General features: G+C 62.3%; 1 protein-coding gene across 1 annotated transcript in view; it reads left to right on the plus strand.

Annotated features, from left to right (window-relative positions):
• The first annotated feature begins 9,126 nt into the window (after positions 1-9,126).
• Positions 9,127-26,028, plus strand: part of LOC102952897 (cell migration inducing hyaluronidase 1) — a 48,790-nt gene continuing 31,888 nt past the window's right edge. The window contains exons 1-10 of the mRNA XM_042987761.1: positions 9,127-9,208; positions 9,291-9,437; positions 9,932-10,070; positions 10,730-10,966; positions 13,393-13,572; positions 15,985-16,055; positions 17,132-17,227; positions 17,623-17,744; positions 19,722-19,854; positions 20,586-20,777. Of these exons, the coding sequence (XP_042843695.1) occupies positions 9,127-9,208; positions 9,291-9,437; positions 9,932-10,070; positions 10,730-10,966; positions 13,393-13,572; positions 15,985-16,055; positions 17,132-17,227; positions 17,623-17,744; positions 19,722-19,854; positions 20,586-20,777 (1,399 nt within the window). The remainder of the gene's footprint in view (positions 9,209-9,290; positions 9,438-9,931; positions 10,071-10,729; positions 10,967-13,392; positions 13,573-15,984; positions 16,056-17,131; positions 17,228-17,622; positions 17,745-19,721; positions 19,855-20,585; positions 20,778-26,028) is intronic.

Consider the following 26,028-nt stretch of genomic DNA (forward strand, 5'->3'; position numbering starts at 1 on the left):
GACGGGCCTCGGTTTGCCCATCTGTGAATGAGGAGATCCTGGTGGCTCAGGGCGCGGCCCAGCTCGGCGGTCCAGGCTCCCCCGGGAGCCGCTCGGAAGCGCAGACTCACACCCCACCCCAGACCTGCCGGGTCAGAACCCGTGTTTTAACAAGTCCCCCGTGACTCACGCGCGCACGCACGGGCCGGCCGGAGCGGGTCTCGTGCCGTGTCTGCTCCTACGTGGTGCGAGCCCGACGCGACGTGGCCGGTCGGAAGGACGCGGGAGCCCGGTTTCCGGAGAGGAGGCCGGGCTTTGTGAGGTCGCGGGTCTCCTTGGAATGTTTTCGGTCTTTGCGGCGGTGAGAACCGTCTGGGCGGGTGTGCTTCCTGGGGGAGGGGCTGGTCCTCGAAGCAGCCCCGGGAGACGCTGGTGTGCAGGAGCGAGGGGTCTTGTGAGCGCCTCTCTCTGAGGCGGCCAGGCGGGGCTCCCTGTCCCCGGGGTCCTTCGCACAGCATTCGAGAAAGGGCCCGGGCTGCCGGGGCGGGGGCAGGGGCGGGGGCTCCTCCCGTGTTCACCTGTGGTCCGGAAGGTGCGTGGGCTGCCCTGTCCCCTGCCCCTTCCTTCTCCCTTGGGGGCGGGGGGCGTTGGGCGCTGTGATTTCCGGATCGCTGACGCATAGCGAGAGGCAGAGAGGTGGCTTGAATCCGACCTTTGCTGCTCGTGGGAGGCCCGGCTGGGGGACAGGGGTGCAGTCCTGCGTTACAGGGCATGTCCTTGGGGCCAGACCTGCCAGGTTCAGACCTGACTGTGTCACCGCCTGCTGCCTCTGTAGCCCTCAGAGGACCCCCCCCCACCCCGCCCTGCTCCAACGAGTCGGGGTCTGCCTTTGAGTCAGCTCCCCGGGGGGGTTCATGTGTGCACAGAGTTTGAGAAGCGCTGACTTTCCCTCCGGCTTCTACGTTCTCGCAGTTTGAGACGAGACCGCAAACCGTTTAATCTTTGGGAACTAGAAACGCCCTTTCTGGAGGAGGGAGCAGGCTTTGGGCTTTGCTACCTGCTGGCTGCGTGCCTCGGGCAAGTTGCGTGCTCTGTACCTCAGTTTCCCCATCCGTGTCGAGGGCTGACCGTGCCCCCCAGCTACAGAAGAGCAGATCGGTCGACGTGTGGCCGGGGCCTAAAGCGGCGCCCGGAGCCTCGCAAAAGCTACGCTGGCGTTTGCCGGGACTCTTGGTGTCATCGCTGCGGACGGGAGGCCGAAGGCCTGGGAAGATGAGCTCGCTCGGGGACACGGCGTCGTTTGCTGGGGCCACAGACGGGGCGGCTTCACTGTTCAGAGTTCCGGGGGCTGTAGGTCAGCACGGTTGCTGTCCTCCGAGGCCGCTCTCTTTAGTGGGTCGACAGCCGTCTTCCTCCCGTGTCCGCACCTGCTCTCCCCTCCGTGCGTGTCTGTGATCCTAACACCCTCTTCTTACACGGACACCAGTCATGCCGACTCAGGACCCACCCTGGGGACCTCATTGTACCTTAATCCCCTCTTGAAAGGCTCCGTCTCCAAATGCGGTCGCGTTCCGAGGTCCGGAGGGGTAAGACGTCACCACAGGACTCTCGGGGGGCACAGCTCAGCCCAGCTGAGACTCGCGAACACTGTGGGGCGTAAAGAGGAAGTCAAAGCACCCACGAGAATCCAGGGGTGGGGCTGGTTCCAGAGAACCCCCGCCCCGCCTCAGCAGGGACTAGAGTGGCCTGTCTACACGCGTGTCACTGTAAGGGAAGTGTCCAGACCCACGGGGCCCACGTCACCTATTTGCCCTGAACTCTGCGAAGCGAGGCCAAGAGGGAGCGCCGTGTTCTTCTGGACCCCGGGGCCGTCTCCTTACCTCCCTTTGTGCGGAAGACCCCGGCGCTCACGGTGGTAAGCCGCCACCTTTAGAGCCAGCCTGTCCCGCTGACCCTCACGGAAATAACTCCTGCTCGTGGGTAGCAGGAGCCTGTTCGACAATCGGGAAGAGTAAGGCACAGAGAGGTTGAGTGGCTTGTCTGGGGCCACACAGCCGGTGGCAGGTTCTCAGACCCTTCTCCCTGGTTCTAGCACCTGTGCAACCGCGTGTCCTGATGCCCGGGGCTCGCACAACCGGGGAGGGGGGCGGGGCTGGCCGCGGGTCAGGCAGGCACAGGGCTAGGAGCTCGGGCCTGGCAGCGTCTCGATCCCACAGTGACCTTGGCATTTGGGATGCGTCATTTCAGGTTTTACAGACAAAAATTCAAAATTCAAAAAAAAAGGGAGCCCCAGGCGGTCAGATGCTTCCCCCGAGGTCAGCTGCGTGGCCGGGACTGAGGACTCCGGACCACGCTGTCCTGCTGGTTGCTGGGCCGAGCCTTGTCTGGGTTCGTGTGGGTTTGACAGGGGGAGACGGTTGAGCCTGGCAGGTCCCATCTCACCCCTGCCGCAGAGCTTCAAGTGACCCTCTCCCCCTCCTCCGGGCCCGCATCCGGTACTCTTGGAGAATTCCGGCTTGCGCGGCCCCACGGGGCGGTGGGTCTCTCGGCCCGTGGGGCCGGGCTCTTCTGGGGAGGGCTGAGCAACTGTCCGGGGGCTTCTCTGGACACTCGAACAACACTCTGCCCCCTGTCTCTGCAGGTGACAAGCGCTGGGCCCCGGGGCCGCTGCGGCCCAGGCCTCCCAGAGGAGGAGCCAAATCGCAGGCCGCCGGTGCGTGAGGCAGCGAGGCCAGGCGGACGGAGGCCACGTCTCTCGTTCCCGGTTAGGTGCCGCTTCTTCTCGACCCCGAGAGGCCTGGGCGGCGGCAGGATGGCAGAAACGCTCCTGTTCTGGAAAACGGAGTAGGATGTCGCCGGCTCGGGGCCATCGGGCAGCGGTCGGCCAGCTCTGGCCAGCGGCCTCCTGTGGAAACCCCCAGCGCCATCGGCCAACGCGCTCTCCCCGGGTCTTTGGCAGCTGGGAGCCGGGTCGAGACCGAGTCTGGCCAGCCGGAGAGGCCGAATCTCAGCTCTCGTCGCCAGAAAGCTTCTAGTGGCCCACGGAGAAAGCTGTCCCCCTTGATGAATTCCCCAGTGAGATCAGAGAAAGTCTGGGGCTTTGCTTCAACAGAATGCTTCTCGGGGTCTCTGTTCGCGGCCACTGCGGAGAGAGGAAGTGCAGAGGCCCCTCGGACCCCAGCAATGTGGGGTTCCCCTCTCCGGGCACGAAGTCTGTGCCTCCGGGGGTCAGACAGAGACACGGCACAGGTCTCCTTAATGTTGGGGAAAAGAGGTTTTGAGCGCGATTCCCCCCCCACCGCCAAGTGGAATTGTTTTCACGCCCATCCAGAAAGCGATTCTGTTTTGTTTCTTTGGTCTTTGAAATGAACTATGATGCGATCAGAAGACCTCAGAGCTACAGCTGGACGCAAACTTGCACTCTGCCCACGGGAAATCTGAGGCCACCGAAGGAGATGCTTTCCTGAGGGGCCCCTGGCAGTGGGCCAGAAGGGGTACCCGCACCCAGACTGCCTCCCATACCCGTCACCACCAGCCTTGGTGCCTGTCCCCTCCCTTCACCCGGCTGATGGCCCCAAAGTCCAGGCCCCTTCAGAGGAGCCCACGACGACCTGGGCCTTCTCAGCAACAGACGGCACGCTTCCTCTGGGTTTTCTAAACCGATGAAGAGTTGGAACGGGGCTGTGGCCGTCCCCTGAGGGCCATGCAGCCCTCCCGTCCCCGGGGCCCCCTCCTTTCTAGCGCAGACACTCCTCCTCTGGGACCATGGGAAAGGCGCCATTCCCAGATGCCGAGATGCGTCCCTCCAGCAGCCGGCTGAGGCACTAGAATGAGCCCGTTGTTCTCGAAGACCAGGCCTGGGCCGGGCCGGGAGGAAATCGCGGGCATTGAATCTCAGAGTATCGGTTTCTCCTCCCCCCACCTCAGCTCCCCACACGCCTGCGAGGGACGGCCAGGCAGAGGGCAGGGGGCTCCGCCTCGGACCCTCCTGCCTGCCCGACTCCCCGAGCTCCCCCAGAGCGCTTTACCTGGAGCCCACAGGCCAGGGTCGGTCAGACTTGTCCCTGAGCGAGTTCAAGGGGAGGAGCCTGTGTTGGGTGAGCGAGATTCGGGCCCCTCCGTCAGTGAGTGCCTGGGCACAGCCTCCGTCTCGCTCAGGACAGGACCTGGGGCCCCGGGCAGGGAAGCCGGCGCTGGTCGCCCCCCAGGCCCAGTGTGAGCCCTCGGTGTGGGCCGCATGGGGCCTGAGGACAAGCAAGCATCCTCTAACAGGTGCATTCTAGTCTGCAGGGGGAATCTGGCATCTTCTTTTTAAAGTTCCTATCTTGAGGCTTTTCTGGACAGAGTCCCATATTCACCGTCCGTATGAGTAAAAAGGAAAAAAATGAAGCAGCTTTAATGAAACGGAAGTTTAACAACATAGAAATTTAATTCTCTCTCCCATAAAAATAAACCCATAGTCTAGGGCTGTCGAGGCCTCCACAGGGGCAGGGCCTAGATGTTCCTCTGGATTTGCTTTGCCACCTTCCGCATGGCTGGCACTATGTAGCCGGAAGGTCCAGCCATCATATCCACCTTCCACTTAGCAGGAAGGAAGGAGGGAGGCGGGAGGAAGGTCCTCTTATCTTCCCTCAAGGGCATTTCCTGGAATTCGCATACCGCACTGGGGCTGTGTTGGCCATAACTCCATTCCAAGGCCACGACTAAATGTAAGAGAGTCTGGAAGAGGTAGCCTTTAGACTAGCTGGCCATACGCCCAGGTCAAAGTCAGGGGTTTGTTTACCAGGTAAGGAGGGAACCGCCAGGGGACGGTTGTCTCTGTCTGCCTCACCTTCCTTCGGGCAGGTACCATACAGAGGGTTTATAACGCACAGGCATCATAGTCAGGGTTTCAATATCACCAAGACTTGCTTTAGAAGCACGGACTGATAAAAAAAGGAGTGAAGCTTAGAAATCGGCCAGCCCACACCCTCATTTTCCAGGTTAGGAATCTGAGGCCCAGAGAGGTCAATCAAAAACACTGAGATCGCACAGCACGTTCATGGCATCTGATTCCCAGCTCACATTCCGAGGTGGTGGGGGTGGGGGGTATTTTTTGTTTTCTCTGCTTCTGAACTTAAGAAAAAACAGCTTCATTCTGGAGGAGAGGGAGCTCGAGCTCCGAGGATGAAATTCCATCCATCACCGGGTCTCTGAGCTGCAGGACACGGGCGGGACAGTGACAGGGCTCGCGTGCCCTGGTCTGCCCGGCCCCGAGTCGGGGCGGCTGAGGCCTGTGCGCTGGCTGGGGCGCTGTGCTGTGTGTGCAGGTGGCCCCGTGTGTGTGTGTGTGTGTGTGTGTGTGTGTGTGTGTGCGCATCTGCCGCCTCTCTGACTCCGGCCCGCCCAGCTCCCGGGTCTCATTCGCTCGCTTCAGTTTCAGGGAGCGCGCGGCCAGGATGGGAGCCGCCAGCGGGCAGGACGGCACCTTCCAGGCGATGCTGACACTCAGCTGGCTCACCCTGGCCGCGTCCGCAGGTGAGTCGCCACAAAGCCGTGGGACTGCCGCGCGCCTCGGTGGGAGGCAGGCGGGGGGCGGGGTGGCTGGGCTCCGGCCCGTCCCTGCTGACCCGCCCCTTCCCAGGCGAGTCTCATCCCGGGCCCCGGTTTTGTCGTCCACACAATCAAGGGGCTGAATCGGCCCCAGGGGCTCCAAACCCAGCATCTGCGGGAGCCAAGGACGAGACGCGGAGCAGTGTGGGGGGCCGCGTGGGCACCGTGGCCGCCTGGGCCGTTCACACTCCTCGAGAGGGACCCCCGCGTCTCAGATCTGGCCAATCTGCTGTCACGCGTGAAGGCGGGAGCTCGCGGGTTGATCAGAGAAGCCAGAAGCATAGATTTTTCCGTAAAATTCTTCGTGTCAAGCGTCGACGACTAATTCAAACTTGGCAAAGCACCTCGGGGGCCGGAGGAAGGCCACACCTCTGGGAGCCAGCTCGCCACCCCTCACCTGAGCTCTTCGTCCCCTTCTCCCTTCGCCATCCCAGGCTCGGGGAAGCTTCGGGCACCTTGCGCCACTCTACGCAGGGTGGCTGCTCCGATCTCGATGTCACCTTGCTGTTTGGATGATTTTCTAAGAACCACCCGAAGCTCCAGGCCAGTTTGCAGGGCCGGCAGGAAGCAGCCGCCGCGTGAGCCGGACTCGGGGTCGAAGGAGGCAGAAGATGGGAGACAAGGTCGAGCCCGGGGCTGGCGGTCATAACGCCAACCGTCAGCCGCTCTGGTTTTTAAAATGCTGCTGTCGCTAATAGCCGGATGCTTTCCTACGAGAAGAATAAAGGAACTTAGGTTATGTTTTGTTTTCCTCAACCCGCGGAGGGAAGGAGGGCCTCTGTATCCATCACGAGCGACATTCCTTCCACGCGGCCCCTCGCGCAGCCTTTCAGACGTTTTCGCTCTCGACGAAACAGTTGTCAGCATTGCTGGAATATCATTCCTTCCTTCTTCCGTCGTGTTCGCCCCTCATAAACACCGAGGGGCAGCAGCTCCAGGCCGGGAAGGGGGTTCCGGTTCGCTCGTAGGAGGGCCCGCCTCCGGGCCCTGGGGCGGCCCTACGGGGTGCTGTCCTCCCGCACCCTGGGTGTCTCCTCTCCTCCTCACTCTGGGTGTGGGTCTAAACCCCCGGACAGGCGGCCGTGCCTCTGGTTGCCCCTGGTCCACGCTTCTCCTTCTCCCTGACGTCTTGCCGTTCGTGCCCCGAGCGGGTGGGCCTTGCGTTCACGTCCCTCCACCCTCCACCCTCCTTCCTGCTCCCGCGGCCCCTCCCGGGGAGGGTGCTTGCTGCGGAGACAGTCCAGCCAAGGCGCCGACCGTTTCCAGCCACTGGTGAGCTCACACAGACGAAAACCCACCGAGACGGGCCGTCCCCGGGTGCAAGCATCCAGCTGTAAGGAAAGAGCCCGTCTGGTGACCGCCGAGCTTCTGCGGTGGGGCCGGAGCCGCGGGTGCCTTGGGACCTGCACTCCCCTGAGGGCCCGTGGGCTCAGGCTGACCACTTCCAGATCCAGACGTGACCTCTGGTGCCACGCGTGTGCCTGGGGAGTAAAGGGGCCGTCGGGCTCGTCCTGGGAGATGCGGGAGGCGAGGCCCTGAGGCTGTGTCCCGTGCGGTCGAAGGGACTCCTCCTCAGCAAGCTCTTGGTGCCAGGCCTCCACCGCGTGGCTCGCCACGGGCCACACGTGTCCTCCGCACGCTGCGGGGACGCCTCCTTGGAAACGGATACTCTGGGTCCGGAACTGGGTGGAGGGCAGCCCGGGGCCTCTGGCCTCTGCTGGAAGCCAGCCAGGCACGTGACCCAGTCAAAGACAAGCCCAGGCGTGAGCACCGACCCACGGGGGCTCTCGTCTGGGCCCCCGGGACCCTCGGCTGCTAAATGCTGAGGCAGAGCAGTGCCTGCTGGAGGCTCCGGAAAGTCCAGCGATGAGCAAGCGTCCTAGTGTTCGGTTTGTCACCACTGCTGGAGCCCGTGGGGGTTTCCAGCAGCTGGGAGAGGTGCTTTCCAAACAGCGTGGAATTCTGTGCTCGGCGGAGGAGATCCGGAGACTGGATTCGCACTGACGACGGAGTGGATGGCGGGCAGAAGGGGGGTGCTGGCGGGCCGGGGCCGGGCGGGTGGGGACACGGCTCGGCCAGCCCGCATCGGGCTGCCTGGCAGAGGACACAGGGCCGGTCACTGCCTTCAGATGCACAAAGAGGAGGAGGTGATGCGGGTTCGGGGGTCCGTATCCGGCACCCCCCTCCCAGCTCTCTGGGGACGCGTAAATGCGGGGCAGACACTCTCATCCCAGAGATAACGGGACGGAAGTAGAGCGACACTTTGAACCGACGTGCTGGGGATCCTACTGAATCCCTCCTGGGGTCACGGCCCCCCGTCGTGGACTTCGTTCCCTGCACGCGCTTTGCTCAAGAGACACAACCGTCCTCCTCGAAGCCTGAGCCGGGAGCTCGCGTCCGTCCCTTCCGACCTCCTCCTGGCACCTGCACCCCGCCCTCCTGCCTCTCCAGCCCCCACATCCCCCAACCCTCGTACGTAGCAACCTCTGGGCACGGAGGAGAGGAAGGCATCGGGGCTTTTTCTCGGACGCAAGCCCTTCTCGTTTGGTCTTCCTACCAGTTTCCTTCTGGATTTTTCCTCGCTGCGGGGAGATTCTTCCAGATGGCCAGGGGGCTGCTCCCGGTGCTCCCGCTGGGGCGGGGGACACGCGCCTCCCCAGCGCCCCCCACGGGGCCCTCGTTCAGCTAAACATGCCGACCCCGAGGCCGCCACAGGCCACGCTCGGCGTCAGGTCCCTGAGGAGGGTGCAGGGTGGAAACACAGGCCGCCGTTGGCGCGGGCGCGAGGCGTGTGTTTCTCTTGCCCGGGGACGTCCTGGCTGCGTGCCACGTGGCTTTCCAGAAGCCACCCTGTGTGGTTCCCCAGGTGGCAGCTGGGGCCAGGTGTGGGAGCTGCCCTGGCTGGGGGCCTCAGGCCCGCAGAGCCGCTCTCTCTCTCTCTCTCTCTCTCTCTCTCTCTCTTTCTCAACTCTGCCAATAACATCTGTTCCACAGAACATACTAGTATGTAAACAACGTGTTGTTAAATATTGGCACCTTTTTTTCCAAATTACTCTCTTTTAAAAAGGACCGTGGCGATCCGTCACGACAACTGCATAGATGTGACTTGCTAGGTCCCCGCAGGAGACGTGCCGGGCTCCAGGAGTCACCGCGCCCAGGGGGGACCCTGCAGGGAGACGACTCCGCCAGGGAGAGAGAACAAATTATGCATAGTTCTGACCCACTTAGATGCCGCTCACTGATAAGGGGTCGCTTTTGTTCAAAGCAACGTTGCTTGGTGACCCGGTTTACGATATAACACCATCCCCTCTTGGGTTTCCAGGGGAGCAGAGCTAGAAAATTAACTAAAGTCAGAGTCTCGCGCGGAAAGGGAGGGGGCTTCCTTAACTCTCAGAGCGCCGCTTTCCAGAGGGAGGACTCTCTGGGATTGCAAGAACTCTGGGCAGATCGTTACCTAGCTTCGGGTCTGGGAATGTTTTAAAGAATCATCTGCCACGCCCTCCGTTTTGTAAACGGAGAGACTGACCCCGGAGAAAGGAAGTGACCTGTGGACAGATGGGACGGACTGTAGTAAAGACGTGGGGCCGGACCCCAGGGCTCCTGCGCCTACACGGCTCGGGCCACGAGAGCCGTGAAGGTGGGGGAGGCTCCCGCGTGGCAGAGCCTTTGCTTGGTGAGGGGGGTGGGTGGAAGCAGTGACGCCCCTCTGTCCTTAGCAGTGGCGGCCGAGTGCCCCGACCAGAGCCCTGAGCTGCAGCCCTGGAGCCCTGGCCACGACCCGGGCCACCGCGTGCACATCGGCCGGGGCAGGACACTGCTGCTCACGTCTTCTGCCACGGTGAACTCCATCCACGTCTCAGAGGGAGGTAAGCCGGCCTCCCCCCCGACCTCCCTCCCGGCCGCGGCCTCGGAGCCCAGCAGGCGGCCGGGGGTCCGGATGGGCAGAATGACGGTCACGGGCCCCGGGTTTGGGTCAGAGCGTCTGGTGGGTCGTGACGCCATCCGCTCTGGGCGCTTAGGAGCAGCCCGTCAGCGGTCCAAGTCTTGGCGAAGGAAGCGTAGAGGGAGGCTCTCGCTGGTGCTCGGAGCGTGCCGGCCGGTCGCGCCGCCAGACGCTCGCCCGTTGAGCACGGCGTGCATGGCGGTGGGTGCCAGCCGGCAGGCGGTGTCCCCGCATCGCAGGGTGAGAGGAGAGAGGAGAAGCCGGTAGTGAGCGCGGGAAGGGTAGGAGTCCCGGGACAGACCCGCCTTCTTGCCCGTCTGGCCGAGGCGGGGGCTTCGTGGGTCCGCCCGCGGCTCCCCCTACGGCCTCCCCGCTAACACACGTCTTCGTCAACCCCACCCCTGCCCGCCTCCTCAGGAAAGCTGGTCATTAAGGACCAAGACGAGGCGATCGTCCTGCGTACCCGGCACATCCTGGTTGACAACGGAGGGGAGCTGCACGCAGGGAGCGCCCTCTGCCCTTACCAGGGCAACTTCAGCATCGTTCTGTACGGCAGGTGGGCGGTCAGCTTCCGCGGGTCGAATGCTCCTCTTGGATCTGACGGGAAGGAGGCCTTCCAAAGGCGGGAGGGAGGCGGGATGGCGGGACGGGGACCATGGTCGCAGCCCGCCGGGCGGAACCACGAGCAACACAGACGTGGGCCGCTGGGGCGAGCTGGAGGCGGTGTCGTGTTTCTTGTGGGTCCACGCCGAGGGGACGCACGTCCCTGCCAGACTTCCGGCTGCCTTTCTATCACGTCGAGGCTCAGGGGGCCTCTGGGGGTGTTTATTCAACGGGTCAGGATGGACACGATAAAGCAAATTTCCACACGGTGCCAGCCTCTGGCCAACTGAGAGTTCTCAGAAGTGGTGGCCAGAAATATACAGAGGTCCGTGTGCACCGTGCAGGGCCTCTGACGTGGACCGGAGCGTAGCACAGTCAGGCCCGGAAAGAAGCAGCAACGTACAAACTCATGATAAGGGCTTTGGCTTGGCCTTTTGGCCTCATTTCCGTCTGGCTTAGGAAGATCTGGTCGGTGACGCCCTTGCTGCCGGCCTCCCAAGTCCCCGCGTGTGACCGGTTCTCCGGCGGTCAGGGAGGGAGCGGCGAGGTCCCCTCTGGGTTCCGCGTCCCGTGGAGTGTCGGCTGACTTTGGGCAGCTGTTTTCTCTCGCAGGGCCGACGAAGGCATCCAGCCGGACCCCTACTTTGGCCTCAAGTACATCGGGGTCGGCAGAGGAGGCATCCTTGAGCTACACGGACAGAAGAAGCTCTCCTGGACGTTTCTGAGCAAGACCCTTCACCCAGGCGGCATGCAGGAGGGGGGCTACTTTTTCGAAAGGAGCTGGGGTCACCGTGGAGTCATTGTGCATATCATCGACCCCAAATCGGCGACTGTCATCCACTCCGACCGGTAAGGTCTGCCTTCACGTGAACACACAGCCCTTCGTTCCACAGACGTTCACCGAGCCTGGGTCGTAGCCAGATGCTGGTCCAGGCGCTGAGATACGGCAGGGAGCCGGCCAGCCAGAAGCCCTCACCTCCAGGAGTTTCGTCCCTCCCTCCCCGGGCATTTGCCTACAGAAGAGAATTAGCGGGAACAGGCAGACGCACACGCACGTACACACGACATCATTCCAGATCGCGATCGTTGGTGATTAGGGAGAAAAGACACAGTGAAGAGGCAGAAAGTGACCGGGGAAGCCCACGTGGCGTCAGCCAGGGAAGGCCAGCCTCAAGGAGCAACATTTGAGCGGAGAACTGCAGGGTGAACATGAGTCGGGGAGAGAGTGTTCGAGACGGCGGCAAGTGCAAAGGGCCAGTGGTGAGGGGGTCGTGATGGAAACCCGGAAGGGCCAGCAGAGAGGCAGGGGGTTGCAGAGCAATGGCACTGGGACACAGTAATGTCCGGGTTTGGGGCAGGGGCAGGTGCGGGACCTCGCGGGGCACCGCAAGGAGTCGGGTTTTATTCTAAGTGGGACGTGAAGCCCCTGGAGGGTTTTAAGAAGGGTCTGATCTGATGAAAAGAACGTTCTGGCTGCCGAGTAGAGAATGGATGGATGGTGGAGACAGAAGGGAAGAGAGCAGAGGTGGCCGGGAGGCTTCTGCCTGGCCTGAGAGGGGGCGCCGGCCGGGACTCGGGCAGAAGCTACGGCAGTGCAAACGGAAGCACTCGAGAGATGCCTAAGAGGCAGGGAGGGCAAGTCTCCGCTCCCTCCGCCCCACCCCTTCCCCGCTCGGGTGTGAGCAGAGGCTGTCCCAGGGCACTCGGAGGGGAGGACCCCCCAGGAAGGGCTCGGCTGGGGCAGGCGGGCAGACCCCGAGCCGTCCTGCTGCTGCTGGATGCGGGGGGCGCGGGCTCCGCAAGAACCAGGGCGCGAGGAGCAGGGAGCCGGGAGCAGGGGTCACGGGGACACAGGGAGCAGGGGGCCGCGGGGACACAGGGCACGTTGGGCAGGAATATGCGGCACGACCCCCCTTGCCCTGCGGTGAACACCAGTGACGTTCGTTGGGCTTTGTGCAAAACGACGAGTTAACCGCGTTGACCGGCCATCTGTATCATCAACCCCCCGAGTAGGTTCTGTGATTATCCACGTCGTACAGACGGAAACACCGAGGCCCCGTGGGCTCCGTGTGCTGCGTCACAAGGCCAGCGAGTGTCGGAGCCGGGATTCAAACCCGGATCTGCCCAGACCCTTGACCCTGGGCGACTTCCGCGGGTGCCCCGGGGCTGGGCGGTCCGTGGGAAGCCACCCTGGCAGCTAGGGTTCAGGTTCCCAAGACGGAACGGCTGCTCGGCCGAATCTCCTTTGGTTAAAGTATGCGTGTGTGGCTTCGAGAACCCGGCGGCCGGAGGTGTGTGAGTGAAGAGGGTCGCCAACGCGACACACGCCCGCACACACGAGCTACTAGCTGCCATCTGAGAAGGTTCCGGGAGGGAGAAGAATGTAGGTCAGCCCTTGACAGGCAGTAAGCGTGTGATCAGGCAGGGGGAGGTGAGGAAGGGCGTGTAAAGACGTGCGGTGTGGTTGTGGCACTGAGGTTGGCCCGGCTCGAAGCCAGGGGGGCGGGGGGCGCAGAATGAGCGGCCCCGGCCCGGACCCGCCAGCTGCATAAACACTTGCTCTCCAGTCTGACGGCTCAGGAGCACCTAGCCAGCCGGCCCCACCCCCGTGACCACCACCATTTTTCTTTCCCCAAATCTTGGTCTTCATGCCAGTTCATTTTTTCTAGATCCGTTAAAAAAAAACACCTTTTTTTACGTTTTTATTTATTTTTGAGAGACAGAGAGCATGGGCCGGGGAGGGGCAGAGAGAGAGGGAGACCCAGAATCCGAAACAGGCTCCAGGCTCCGAGCTGTCAGCGCAGAGCCCGACGCGGGGCTCGATCCCACGGACCGCGAGATCGTGACCTGAGCCGAAGTCGGACGCTCAACCGACCGAGCCCCCCAGGCGCCCCTAGATCCGCTTTAGAGCAGTTTCGCCTGTTAATTCCCAAGACGCATTCTTTGGGCATTTCTGTTGTCATCGCACCAAATCTTTAGAGTTCCATGGGGGTCGTTGCGAAGTTGTGTCTTTTCCCCGTAAATGCGCACCCCCGGTGGTACAGATGTTTGTTTGAAGTCATACTTCGTGGGTATTTTCTGTGCGGGACCGGGTGACCTTTGTCAAGGTCGGGAAGATTGGCGTTTGCTGGCACAGAAGCAACTTTCTTGAAAGCTCACAGCCCGCGGGGGGCTCTGGATGGCGCGTGGGTGGTTGTAACACAACCGTGAGCTCGGACATCTCTTTGCAGGGGCTGCTGTCAGGACTATTAACCCCCCACCTCCGACCTTTTTAGGTTTGACACCTACAGATCCAAGAAGGAGAGTGAACGCCTGGTCCAGTACTTGAACGCGGTGCCCGCGGGCAGGATCCTTTCGGTGGCAGTGAACGACGAGGGGTCCCGGAACCTGGATGATGCGGCCAGGAAGGCCATGACGAAGCTGGGCAGCAAACACTTCCTACACCTTGGATTCAGGTACCGCGGTCAGGGCCGTCGCCTCCGCCAGGACACCAGAGCCGCCCTGCGCCCCGCAGCTTACCTTAGCCTCTGTCCCTTCCCCACGGCACGCCACCCCCCCAGCGCCGGCCTGGGTTGTGGCGGGCAATCGCCCGTCTGCACCGGGCAAGTCTGGGCGCCCAGGTTTTCTTGCAAAAGCTTCTTCCCTTCTTAAAACGCAGCGGTCTTTCCTTGCACGGGCTCGTCCATTTCACTCAGCCACTTACAAAATACGAGCTGGACGTCCGCATAGCTCGCTGCGCCTTCCCTTTCTTTGGCCAAGGGGTCATCGCGTGCCTCGGGGACTGGCAGACATCTGTGTAGAGACCACATAAAGTGTCCCTGCCCGGCCGCGCACCCGGGGAGGAGGCCCCTGGGTTGTGCTCCAACGTGGTCTGCTTTGTCTCGGGTTATAAGCTTCATGCCTGACGTTGGGGCACACGCATTGGCCCCGAGAGGAAGCCGTTTGCCCCACAGTAGCCACACCTTTTTATCACGTTGGATCCGACCTCAGCGCGGTGGGACGTTGGGGTTGAGGTTATGCATCCTGTGGCTGCTGGAAGATGGGGGGGGGCCCTCCCTTCAGCTCTGCAGATCCGGGAGCAGGATCGGGGACAGCAGAGCACTTCCCCCCACCCCCACCCCCAGCCCCGTTTTATGGGCTGGACAGAGATTCCCGGGCAAGGCAGGGGTGAGGGCTCGGGGGATGCTCTGGGCTCCGGGGTGATTCCCTGACAGCCCAGGGGCTGTTTCTTCTAGAAGGGCCTGGACAGGAGCTCAAGTAGTCCGAGATGACGAGCACACCTTGGTTTCTCGAGGTTCCTTTGTTAGCAGAAGCCGAGGGGGCTCCCATCCCCTTGTTAATAAGCCAGAAGGCCAGTTTCTTGATTTATCACGTGAGAGCTGTCCACCAGGGGACTGGGCTCTTAGGGCCTCGGCAGAAGAAGGTAACAGCTGAGGGCCCACCATCGGGCCTCTGATTTGGCCTGAATTTGCACCTCCTGGTAGGTGTGGCTGCAGGAAGTGACTCGTTCTTTCTCTGCACGGTTCCTGCCTCCGTACAGTGGGATACGTTGGGAGCCGTCTCAAAGGACCGTTGGGAGGGATTAGATGTGACAACAAGAGTGAGATATTTGCCATCGCCTCTGGCACAGAATAAGGATTCAAATAACGTGTCTCCTGATGAAAAAGCCACCGGAAGGGGGGATGCTTGGTCACGTTCTGCCACGGCCGATCCCCCGGGCCTGGGACACAGGCAGGCGGGATTCTGTTCTCCCCACCTCGTTTGCACAGACGCACTGTGAGGGGCAAACTCAAAACCTCTAAGAGCAGTAGAACTGGGACCTGGGGCTGCAGTTATCGTGCAGATGCCGGCCCGAGGCTCTGGGCCTGACGAAGTGTGCTGAGCTCTCGCGGGAAGGCAGGCGTGGAGAGGGAAGTGGCAGGGACGCGTGAGCAAGAGGCTGGGCCGAGCTGCAGGTGAGGGTGAGGACAAGCAGATTCCCCACGAGAGACTGCAGGTGCAGAGGCCGGGGGCGGGGGGAGCGCACAGGCGGCAGAAGAGGGTTAGGGCGGGAGGGGACAGAGGGGAGGCTGAGGAGGTGGGCAGGGGACGAGCTTTCGCGCTGTGCCAAGGAGTGTGGATTTCACCTAAAGGGCAACGGGGAGCCACTGAAGGATCTCAAGCAAGAGAGTGACCCAGTCAAATCCCCGGCGTGAATGAAGGCTCCCTGCCCGAAATGAAAGCTCAAAACAAAAATAAGAAAAGCTCTCGAGTGCCGTAATCTACCGGCATCTCAGGCTGTAGCAGGCATCGGGGCGGGAGGGAGACAGAAATGGGTAAGAAAACCTTCCTGCCTTACAGCACGCTTCGGGGGAGGAAATCTCTTCCTCCTCCGTCCCCCATGGGGAGCCAGACGCGTCTCCTCCTTCCCCGAAGCCAGTGCGGCTCCCGGGGCAGCCGGGGCACAGGCCCTCCGGGGTCTCCCTCGTGCTGACCTCCTGGGCAGCCTGGAAAGAACCTTTCTCCCTTGGAACCTGTGTCCTTGTTTTCCCAATGGAACCGGAGCGCTTGCTTCAGGACCTAACTGAGCCTGGCGGGTGGCATGTGGGTCCGCGGGCTCGTTTGTTTGTGATTCATACCTGGGCTCCTGCCAGAGCGGGGTTGACGACGCTCGGGGCGAGCCCAACAGCGGGCGAGCCAGGTGGCGAGGAAGCCCAGCGCTGGCAGAGAACGGCCCCTGTTCTCCGGAGCCGGGAAGCCCCGCCAGGGGGCCGATCGCCCCCGAACGGCGGGGAGGGCTGCCCGCTGGTGGCAGTCTGTCTGGGCTGTGCCTCCGCTACAGGTTGAGACGTGCGAAGAACTTGACTTTTGCTTGTTGGTTTTTGCAGACACCCTTGGAGTTTCCTAACTGTGAAAGGAAATCCCTCTTCTTCCGTCGAAGACCACATTGAATATCACGGTAATAAATAGTTGGCAAGAGGCCGCATCCCCGCCGGCGTCCCCCTGAGCATGGGGCCCTTTCCGAACCCCCCTCTTCCCTCCGAGCATCGCGGAGCCCCCTTCAACACCCATCGTCCCGAACGTGTCACGCCAAAGCGGCAAAAGCCGATCACGGAGATAATATTTAACATATTTGCAAAGAGGTGGTCGCTGACTTAATTCTAAACGAGTGACCTGGGACAGGCGGGAGCTGGGACAATCCAGCAGAGATAATCTTTGGAGCTAAAAAGAGTCTATGGATGGGCCTTTACCACCCAGGGGGGGCCTCCTCTGCCCGGAGAAGTCTGCGGAAGGCACTGTTCTAATCTTAGACGGGAATTCACGTGAGAAATTACGAGCCTCCGAGATACAGATTTGCCGGAACACTGGAATCAAGCTTTTATTTGTTTTTTTTTTTTATTTAAAAAAAAAAATTTTTTTTAATGTTTATTTATTTTTGAGACAGAGAGAGACAGAGCATGAGCAGGGGAGGGGCAGAGAGAAAGGAAGACACAGAATCTGAAACAGGCTCCAGGCTCCGAGCCGTCAGCACAGAGCCGTCAGCACAGAGCCGTCAGCACAGAGCCATCAGCACAGAGCCCAACGCGGGGCTCGAACTCACGAACTGTGAGATCATGACCTGAGCCTAAGTCGGACGCTTAACCGACTGAGCCACCCAGGCGCCCCAAGCTTTTATCTGTTTTAATGCTTATTTACTTGTGAGCGAGAGCTCACGCGCAAAACAGGCTCAGCGCTGGCAGCAGAGAGCCTAACGCGGGGCTCGAGCTCACGAACCGCGAGGTCATCCCCTGGAGATGAAAACCCTGGGCCGACTGAGCCACCCAGGCGCCCCTCCAAAAGTCGACTCTTAAAACAGAATCACGAGAAGGGACAGTAGACATAATCTGCCGTCTGCTTCCCAAGTAGAAACATTGGCCTGAAACTTTTTTTTTTTTTTTTTAAAGAAATAGCTCAGGATCCGTGGGCGTAGGGGGCTTTCTCTGCTTCGGAATCACAGCGCTCAGAATCCAGGGGGGGGTCTGGTCTCTCCCGCAGGGCACCGCGGCTCCGCTGCTGCCCGGGTGTTCAAAGTATTCCGGACGGAGCACGGCGAGCATTTCAACGTTTCTTCATCCAGCGAGTGGGTTCAAGGTGAGGAGGACTTTGGGGCCCCCAGGACAAAACCCAACAGTGGCCAGGACTTCCTGTCTTGGCAAAGCAAGCGTGCTTCTCTTGCGGCCGCAAGGCCACCGGATGGCCGTAAATTAAATTTGCAACGGACGGAAAGCTGTCACTAATGAATCGGTCCAGGGCGGCCGGTAGCCCAGAGGGACGCCCTCCCTCTTGAATTCTCTCTGTGCCAAGCGGTAGCACTGGACGGGAGACAGCCGGGGCGGGACAGGGGTGCAGAGAGCACCCCTCGGTGCCCCAGGTAGTGGGCTGATGACAGAGCCCGTCTTCGTCCTCGGGGCGCCTGGGGCCACGCCGAGCGGGACGTGCCCTCGCCGGCCCTTCCTGCCCGACCCTGCCCTTTGCTTTCTGTCTAGACGTGGAATGGACGGGGTGGTTCGACCACGACAAAGTGCCGCAGACTAAAGGCGGGGAGAAAATTTCAGACCTCCGGGCGGCTCACCCGGGAAAAATCTGCAACCGCCCCATCGATATACAGGTACCGAGCTCAAAATGATGGGACGGTTTTGAAGAGGAGGCTGCAGCTGACAGACTTTCTTGTCATTTGAGTCGGGGGGCGGGGGGGGGATCCTCAGGGCTGTCCCAGGACACTGGTAAGCCAGAGAGCCCTGTTCCCGTTAGAGAGGCTCCTGTCTGCTTCGGGCCGGCTGGCCGGGGAGCTCCCACGCGAGCACCCCGGATTCTCTCCTGGATTCTAGTCTCCCCTTCCCTTGCCTCCTCCTGAGCCTGTGCCCGTGGCCGTGGCTGAGAGCGCCCGGCGTGGGGCTGGGGCCTCTCCTTCAGGCTTCCCGCAGAGTTGACCTCCTTTGGGCCCTGGGGTGCACAGGATCCAGTGGGATTTGGGGTGCCGGCTGAACCCAGCCCGGGTGGAGAGCACGCCCAGCGCCCTGGGCTCCACTGAGCTGAATACAAGCCCGCGATGGGAGAACGGACAGCGTTTGCTCAGCAGTTTCGCTTGGAGTTCCTCCACCCCGAGGGGACCCTGAGCTGCTCCTTCCCCACGGCAGGTGCCCGTCAAGTGACGTAGGGCCCCCGTTTCCTCCCAGGCAACAGTGCAGATGATCGTCGTTCCCCCGCGCGACCATTCTGTCGATTTAATGCAACCATACGTGAAGTGCCCGTAAATTGTATTATTTCACAATTATTTTATTTCATTATCGTGGTAATACTGTTAATTATTTTACAATCGCTAATTACCGGCCTTACCTTTTTGCAAGGAGCAGGCAAGTCTGCGACTCCTGCTTCTGTGGGGGAGCTGGACGCCCCCCCCACCCCGCCCCCCAAGATCATGGGCGTGAGTGTGTCACTGGCAGGAAAGGGCTGAGTTAAATGACGCCTGAGCTCACTGCTACGTGGCTCTTTGAAGCCAAGGAGGACAGATACCTGCTGTGTTCAAACTAGTGTTTCCTGAAAAGCCCCCCCCCCGCCCCCGCCACCCTATTATTAAGTAGGCTGACTATACTTCGCCTCCCCTGTTTCCCCAGCCCTGGTCCCTTTGGTCTCTGTGCCAAAGAGGACAACAGCTGTGGCCTTGCTCTAAATTGCCTGCCCCTGATGACGGCCACAGTCCTGATGCAGACACACCCGGGCTCCGGGACGAGCCCCAGCTGGCAGGGATCACGACCTCCTCTGAGCCCGCTCCCTGAACCCTCCACCTGGCCTTGAAGCCGCCCGCCCGTCCGTGCCCATCCCCGAGACCCCACTGTGTGCCAAGCCCTGGGCCGGGAGGCGGGCAGAGCCCGGCTCCTTGCCCTCCCCGGAGCCCGGGGTCCAGCGGGAGGAGACGGACGCAGAGCAAGGCACGCAGGGCGGCTCGCCCGAGGGCAGCAGCGGGAGGTGGGGGGAAGCACAGGCTCGGTGTGGGTTCGAATTTCGGCTCTGCTGCGCGCTGGCTTGGCTCGCCCCGGGGAGGTCACACAGCCTCTCTGGGTGTCCGCCTTGGTGCCCGTAAAGCCAGAACCCTCCTGGCTTGCCCGGGAGGAGGAAGGAGGTCGTGCGCGCCAGATTTTCCCGGGCCCCCCCCCCTTCCATGATGCGGAACCACGTGGGGCGCCAGGAGTTTGGACAGAGCCCGTCCTCCGGAGCGCACAGCTGCAGGGCTGGCGTGCGGGTCGTGAGGGGCTCCGGAAAAAGTGCCGTGTCACCGTGGAGAGGCCGTAACGGCTCAGCCAGCGGCCGGCGGGGCCGTCAGTGGTTTGGACCCCGAGGACCCGAGGACCCCGGGCGGGGCGCCCGTCCATCCTGCGAGTTCGCGCCGTTCTCCTTGTCACAAGACCGTTTTCTTGCCACCGAAGTGACACTCGGTCCCTGGAAGAAAAGTCTCGGGCCGCAGCAAACAGCATCTGCAGCAGGGGCACTCTGAGGCTTGGGGCAATACGTGTATAGCATGAATCATCACCCTCCTTTGTACGAAAAGAAAGATGATTTTGCCCTGTAATTTCCGTGCCGTTTCCAGGCCACTACGCTGGACGGCGCTAACCTCACCGCCGAGGTTGTCCACAAAAAGGGCCAGGATTACAGGTTTGCGTGCTACGACCGGGGCCGCCCCTGCCACGGCTACCGCGTGCGGTTCCTCTGCGGGAAGCCTGGTAAGCAGCTTGCCGGGGACCGGGGTGTGGCTGGGTCGGCCGCCTCTGCGCGTGGCGGCGACACGGGGCCACTGCCGAGCTCGCCGTGGGGAGCGCGTCTGTGACACGGGAGCCGGGGGACGGTCCTGGGAGCAGCCGGCAGAGCCCCGCCCTGCCCGAATGCCTTTCAGGAAGGGGAAGGGCCTGGTCCAAGAAAGCCAGTGCGCGGGGGACAGAGCCGACCTCCCTGCACACCCCCCCCCCCCCCCCGCAGAGGCGCGAGCTCGCGGCCTCTGGGTGCTGTTATTTTAAACCCGGATCCCGAGGTGCCTGTTAGGAGGGCCTGGAAATGGTCGGCCGGTCCTTGGCCCCGTCCAGAAGGCAGTCGTTAGGGACGAGAGTTCTCCCGGGGGGGTGGGGCGGAGGGCTTACGGCTACTGTAAATACTAGTTGAAGGGAACTATATTTGTGGTGCAGCTTGAGCAGAGTGGGTGTGGTGAGGGACCGCATTTAACTCTAGCGAAGGAGCCGGTGGAAAATTCCCCTGGCAGGGCTAATGAACGGCTCTTTTCTGGTAAGGTTTTGTTGACTTCAAAAACCTGTACCAAGCCTGGGATGGGCTGAGCCTGGCGATTTGGGTTTGGATAGGCAAACCTAGCACTTATTTAGGGAGGGGAAGGGGGGAGGCGGGCGGTCAAAAGTTCGCCAAGGACCGAGGGCCGTTTCTCAGTCCCTCCCGCTTGGGGTTCCAGTGAGACCCAGACTCACCGTCACCATCGACACCAACGTGAACAGCACCATCCTGAACCTGGAGGACGACGTGCGGTCGTGGAAGCCCGGAGACACGCTGGTCGTCGCCAGCACCGATTACTCCATGTACCAGGCAGAAGAGTTCCAGGTGCTTCCCTGCAGAGCCTGTGCCTCCAACCAGGTCAAGGTGGCAGGTAAGACCCTCGCTAGCCCCTCCCCAGGCCGAGCGGACCTATTAGGCTTAAAGTTGTCGGAAAGCAGGGGAAATCTGTATCAGTCAGCCACCGCCACGATAATGCCGCGTAACAAAACAGACCCGAACCTCTGTGGCGAGCGCTTATCTCTTACTCCCGCGTCTGCAGCTTGTCGAGGGTTCAGCTTCCCTGGACCGAGCGTGGCTCCAGGGGGCCAGCGGGGTTCAGGTCGGCTCTCACCTGACTGACTGAGAGTCACCCGCGACTCTCACTCTTCCCAGGACACTGTCTTCCCGTTGGGGAGGGGACAGACACACAAGGGGACTCAGGGCCTGGGCTCAGGACTGGCCTGTTCTCACAGCCACATGCCACCGGACAAAGCAAGTAACACGGTCAAGCTCAACACGGAAGGGCGGGTCGGCCTGCGTCTCCCGCCAAGGATGAGGGAAGGGGGTGAATACTTGTTAGGCCATGATGCGACCTACCGCAGTTTTAAATCCTTTCCGTCTGTAGCTTCTGGGTCTTCCTTATTCTTCTCCTAAACGTAGATTTAGTGGTGCTGCAATGTATATCATGTGAGGTTCCTGGAGTCTCAGACGGTTGGGGTTAAAGGGACAGTCCAGGTCAATCGTTATTAGTGGAGAGAGTTCCGTATCCATCCACGAGGGTGCTTGGGTCACAAGCGACGGAATCCAACTTGACTGTCGCGAGCAAAAAAGGAGTTTTCCGGGAGGCCGTTGAGCTTCGACAAGCGAGGGAGGAGCTGGAGAGCCCAGGTGCACAAGGACGAGGGGCAGGGGCCGCTTCGGGGGTCTGGGTAGCGGGAGCGAGCGGGAAGCGTCCTCGGGGCATCGCTGTCCGAGAGCGCCGTGCACGGTCCCTGGACACGGTGCTCAGGCCACCTTCCGGGGAGAGAGCAGACGGGCTGGGGGCTTGTGTGCCCCCCCCCCCGCCCCCGGTGGTGCACCCTCACCGGCCCCCCTCTGGGACTACTGAATGGAGAGCGGCTCCCTCCCTGAAGGAAAGGCCCCCCTGAGCGTTAGGCCCTGGTCTTTGCCGGGCGACTCCTGTGTCCCCAGGGCCAGTACACGTGCACGGGTCCCCTGGGACGTCAGGTGTCCTCCTGGACTGTCGGTGACAGTGGCACTGAGACGGTTTGAGCTGATGTCAACTGCTCAGTGTGCAGTGACGTGTGGCTCCGGGGTGGCACTTGTGGTTCTAAGAGGGTGAAAAGCCCGTGACGCCCGTGCCTGCACGGAGGTCGACGGAGGAGCGCCCGGCAGAGACCAGCCCACGTCTGCACCCCTGTGTCGCGCACCCCGAGGCTCGGGGGCAGAGGTCCCGATGGGGGAGCTGTGAGCGCCGAGAGGCCCAGAGAGCCGAGGGCCACGCGGCGTCAGGGCACGCGGGCCTCGCCCGACGGTGCGGCTTGGGCACGGGTGCCGGAGAGCGGCCCCGCTGGGCAGCGTTTGGCCAACAGGCCCGGCTGCTTCCTGAGGCTTCTTAGGGCTGGACACAGAGTGGGATGGGGCTGCCCTGGGCCCCGAGCACCCAGGGAGGACAGGAGAAGAGGCTGGAGCCCCTGGGGACCCTCCTCACTCCCTCGGCGTAGCACGGCCTTGCCTGTATTTCCACCAGGCCCCCACCCCTCCCCCCTTCCCAGCCCCCACCCCTCCCCCCCTTCCCAGCCCCCACCCCCTTAAAGTTATTAGGCTCCCGCGAACCCTGCACTTGGCTCAGGAGCATTGGGCGCTTACCTGAGGACAGCGCCCCCTGGTGGGCAGCGTCAGAAAAGCCCCAGGTAGTTGGGGGCAGGGGGCGTGTCCGTCCGTCCGTCTGTCTTGTGGAGGCCCACGTTTCTCCCGTTCAGCCCCGAGCCCGTTCTCTGCCTCCCCGTCCCCCACTGGCATGAAGCAAAGGCCCACCCGCCCCGTCTTTTCCAAAACCGTGCCCCCAACAGTGACGGCTGGTTGCAGGGAGGGACACAGCCTTCCTGGGCCCTCTGTCCTTGCTGCCCCCAGATTCTAAGAAACAGGCTTCTGTGCACATGAAGGGCTTTCTGACAGGAAACAGATGAGCATCACAGAGTCACGAAACTGTGACTCATCTGCAAACGCTGTTTCAGTCCTGCCGTCCGCCGCGTGGATGCCCACACCTCCTGACACGGCGGCTGGAAACCTGAGACCTTCTCCACCTCCGTTCCCACACCCCGGCTTTTCCTTGCACCCCCTCCCCACCCCGCGCGCGCACCTCTAAACGGTACCGCTGTCCGCTGGCGTCGCCCCCTCTTGTGTCCCGTGATTGCCGAGCACGCGACGAGAGCCATCTTGTTCACTCCTCGCGGTGACCCCACAAGGTGGCGGCCACCGTCTCTCCGGGACAGAGGAGGACACTCAGGTTCAGGGAAATCGAACGGCCGGCCTCCTGCTTTCCATCGCAGGCACCAGCCACACGAAGCTGTTCGCATCTCATTAAAATTAAAGTGGAAAATTGTACCGCTCCGTCACCCCAGCCAGATCCCGCCTGTCCAGTAGCCGCGGGCGGCCGGTGGCTGGCGTACTGGATGCGTGCAACGGAGCATGTCCGTCACCTCGGGGGGCTCTAGCGGGCGAGCTGGTGTCTGTGCGGGCGGCCGGAGCCGGGACTCAAACCCCGAGCTCTCTGGCTCCAAAGGCTCCCTGTTCTACTCCGTCCCCCTCCTCGGAGGCCCCCGTCCCCAGGGCCTCCACTCGATGACTGGCCCGTAGGAGGGACCTGGGGACTCCGTGGCTTAGATCTCCTCCAGCCCGAGCCCCTCCCCCAGACGCACCGGGCCCCGCTGGGTCTGAGCCTCAAGTGCACCTGCCTGTCTCTCCCACTGGAAGGGCCTCGATGCCTTTCCTCTCTGGACCCCCGAGTGTCCAGGTGGGAGCCCAGCCTGCAGAGAGAGCTCGGGCTGTGGAGCCAGGGCACCTGCAGAGCCCCTTCCGCCGCTTTCCCCACGCCCCCCACCCCCTCACCTGTGCCCGTGGCCCTCCTGGGTTATTTGGGACAATCTGGCTCAGCCATATCTGCTTTCTCTGGTTGGCCCTCATACATCAGCGGTGGGAGGAGCAAAGGAGGGGTGAGGCTGGGTGGGAGGGTCTGCAGACAGGACGGGGGGTGGGGGTGGGTGGGAAAGCAGGGCCTGGGAGTGGCCTGTGAACACAGCAGCAGGACAGATAAACTGTGCGGTTCTGTAAAGGCCCTGATGGGTTCCACAAACATCCTGACGGGTCCTGTAAAGGTCCTGATGGGCTCTGTAAAGGTCCTGACAGGTCCTGTAAAGGTCCTGATGGGCTCTGTAAAGGTCCTGACAGGTCCTGTAAAGGTCTTGTAAAGGTCCTGATGGGCTCTGTAAAGGTCCTGACAGGTCCTGTAAAGGTCCTGATGGGCTCTGTAAAGGTCCTGACAGGTCCTGTAAAGGTCCTGATGGGCTCTGTAAAGGTCCTAACAGGTCCTACAAAGGTCCTGATGGGTCCTGTAAAGGTCCTGATGGGTCCTCTAAAGGTCCTGACAGGTCCTGCAAAGATCCTGGTGGATTCTTTAAAGGTCCTGACAGGTCCTGTAAAGGGCCCACGGTGCAGAAGGGGCAGCCGAAGTGAAGCGTTCCTGCCCTGTGCCCCCCTGGCCCCCGCTGCAGGTGTTGGGTAGACACAGTCCCTCCGCATCCCTCGAGGCCGTTCCCTCACCCTGCGATCCCCCCCACGGAACAAAGAAAAATGCCCCACCTGGAGGTGAGGCAGTGGCGGGAGCCCCAGACTCCAGTCTTCCCTGAGGATGACGCGGGCCACAGCCACACGTGCCACTTGGGCCACACCAGCCCCTGCCACGTGCCAGGCACTGTGTTGAGCTCACTCCATGGATTAACTCAGTTAACAAGCACGGTTACCTTGGAGACGCGTGCGGTTCGTATCTTCTGGAAGGAGAGCCCGAGGTCCCCGGAGCGAAAGTGCTGTGCTCGGGGACTCACAGCTATCACCTGAGTCCCCATCTGACACGGGCAGCCTGGCTGCATCGCCACCAGCCGTGTTGGAGAGGAGGGCGGATCCCTGGGGAGGCCCTCTGAGCCCCCCACCAGAGCGGACGCCCCTGGTCAGCACACACGGGTTCCGCTGGTCCCCGCCCGTAGTTGAGGGGGACACTGGGCCCCCAGATGCACACGCTGTGAGGGGTGGCTGGGCGTCCGGGGATGTGTGTCTGCAGGGGGAGGCCTGGTGTCCTGGCCCGGCCGGCATGGCGGGAACCCCGGGGAGCGAAGGCGCGTGTGGGGGATGGTGGGAGGGCTGGGCAGAGAAGGAGCCGTCGGGGCGGGATCGGGAAGCACGGAGCCCCCGTGACTGGCTGGCAGGACCCAGCCTGCACGCTCCCTTCGACCTCTCCCGTCACGCGTTCCGCCCCGGGAAGCGAGTGCCACGCCGTGCCTCCCGGGACCCGGCCCGTCGGGCGGGCACTCGTGTGGGCAGGTTCCTGGGCGCCTCTGAGCCTCTTCCAGTGCCCCAGCCGGCCAGCCTTCCTTCTGTCCTCCGGGGACAGGCCGAGGTGTGGCCTCGCTTGGTGGAGGGGACCCAGGAAGCTTCTGCGGGGGCTGCTGGCGAAGCCGCCCACGGGGGTGGCCGCTGGTAAAGAAAAGAAGGTCCGCGTCCAGTGTGCTCAGAGACACGAGCCAGACAGACCAGGGGCCTTGTCATCAATTCTTGTAGCGGCCGCTGGCCTTCGGGCGTTTAAAGCTGGCGGGCACCTGAGGCCCCTTCCTCGCTGGCCGGGAGCAGCTTCCTGCCCAGCGCCCCCGGCGGGTCACCCAGAACCCCACGCAAAGCTCTTTGCGCAGGAGACTCTTCCCCGCCACCTGCCCGGAAGGCCCCGCCCCTGGCATGCTTGTGAAGGTCACGGGCCGACCGGCAGGAGACCGGACCAGCCAGGGACGAAGGAGAGGCTTCCAGTCAGCACAGAGCCCGAAACGGGGCTCGACCCCACGAACTGTGAGGTCACGACCCGAGCCGAAGTCGGATCCATCACAGCCCCAGCCTTTGCGCGCGGGGGTCAGCCGTGTCGTGGGCTGATATGTGTGCCCGTCGCTCGAGCCGGGGCCGCAGGGACGGCGTGTGCCCTGCGGTGCGGGCCGGGAATCCCCACGAGAGGTTGTGCCCCGTAACCGTGTCCCCGAATGGAGGAGACACCTGCTGGCCGGGTCAGCCGTCCCAGTGACGAGCCACGTTTAGAGGCAGGCCAA

This window comes from Panthera tigris, chromosome B3, assembly GCF_018350195.1.
Source record: "Panthera tigris isolate Pti1 chromosome B3, P.tigris_Pti1_mat1.1, whole genome shotgun sequence".
NCBI lineage: Eukaryota > Metazoa > Chordata > Mammalia > Carnivora > Felidae > Panthera > Panthera tigris.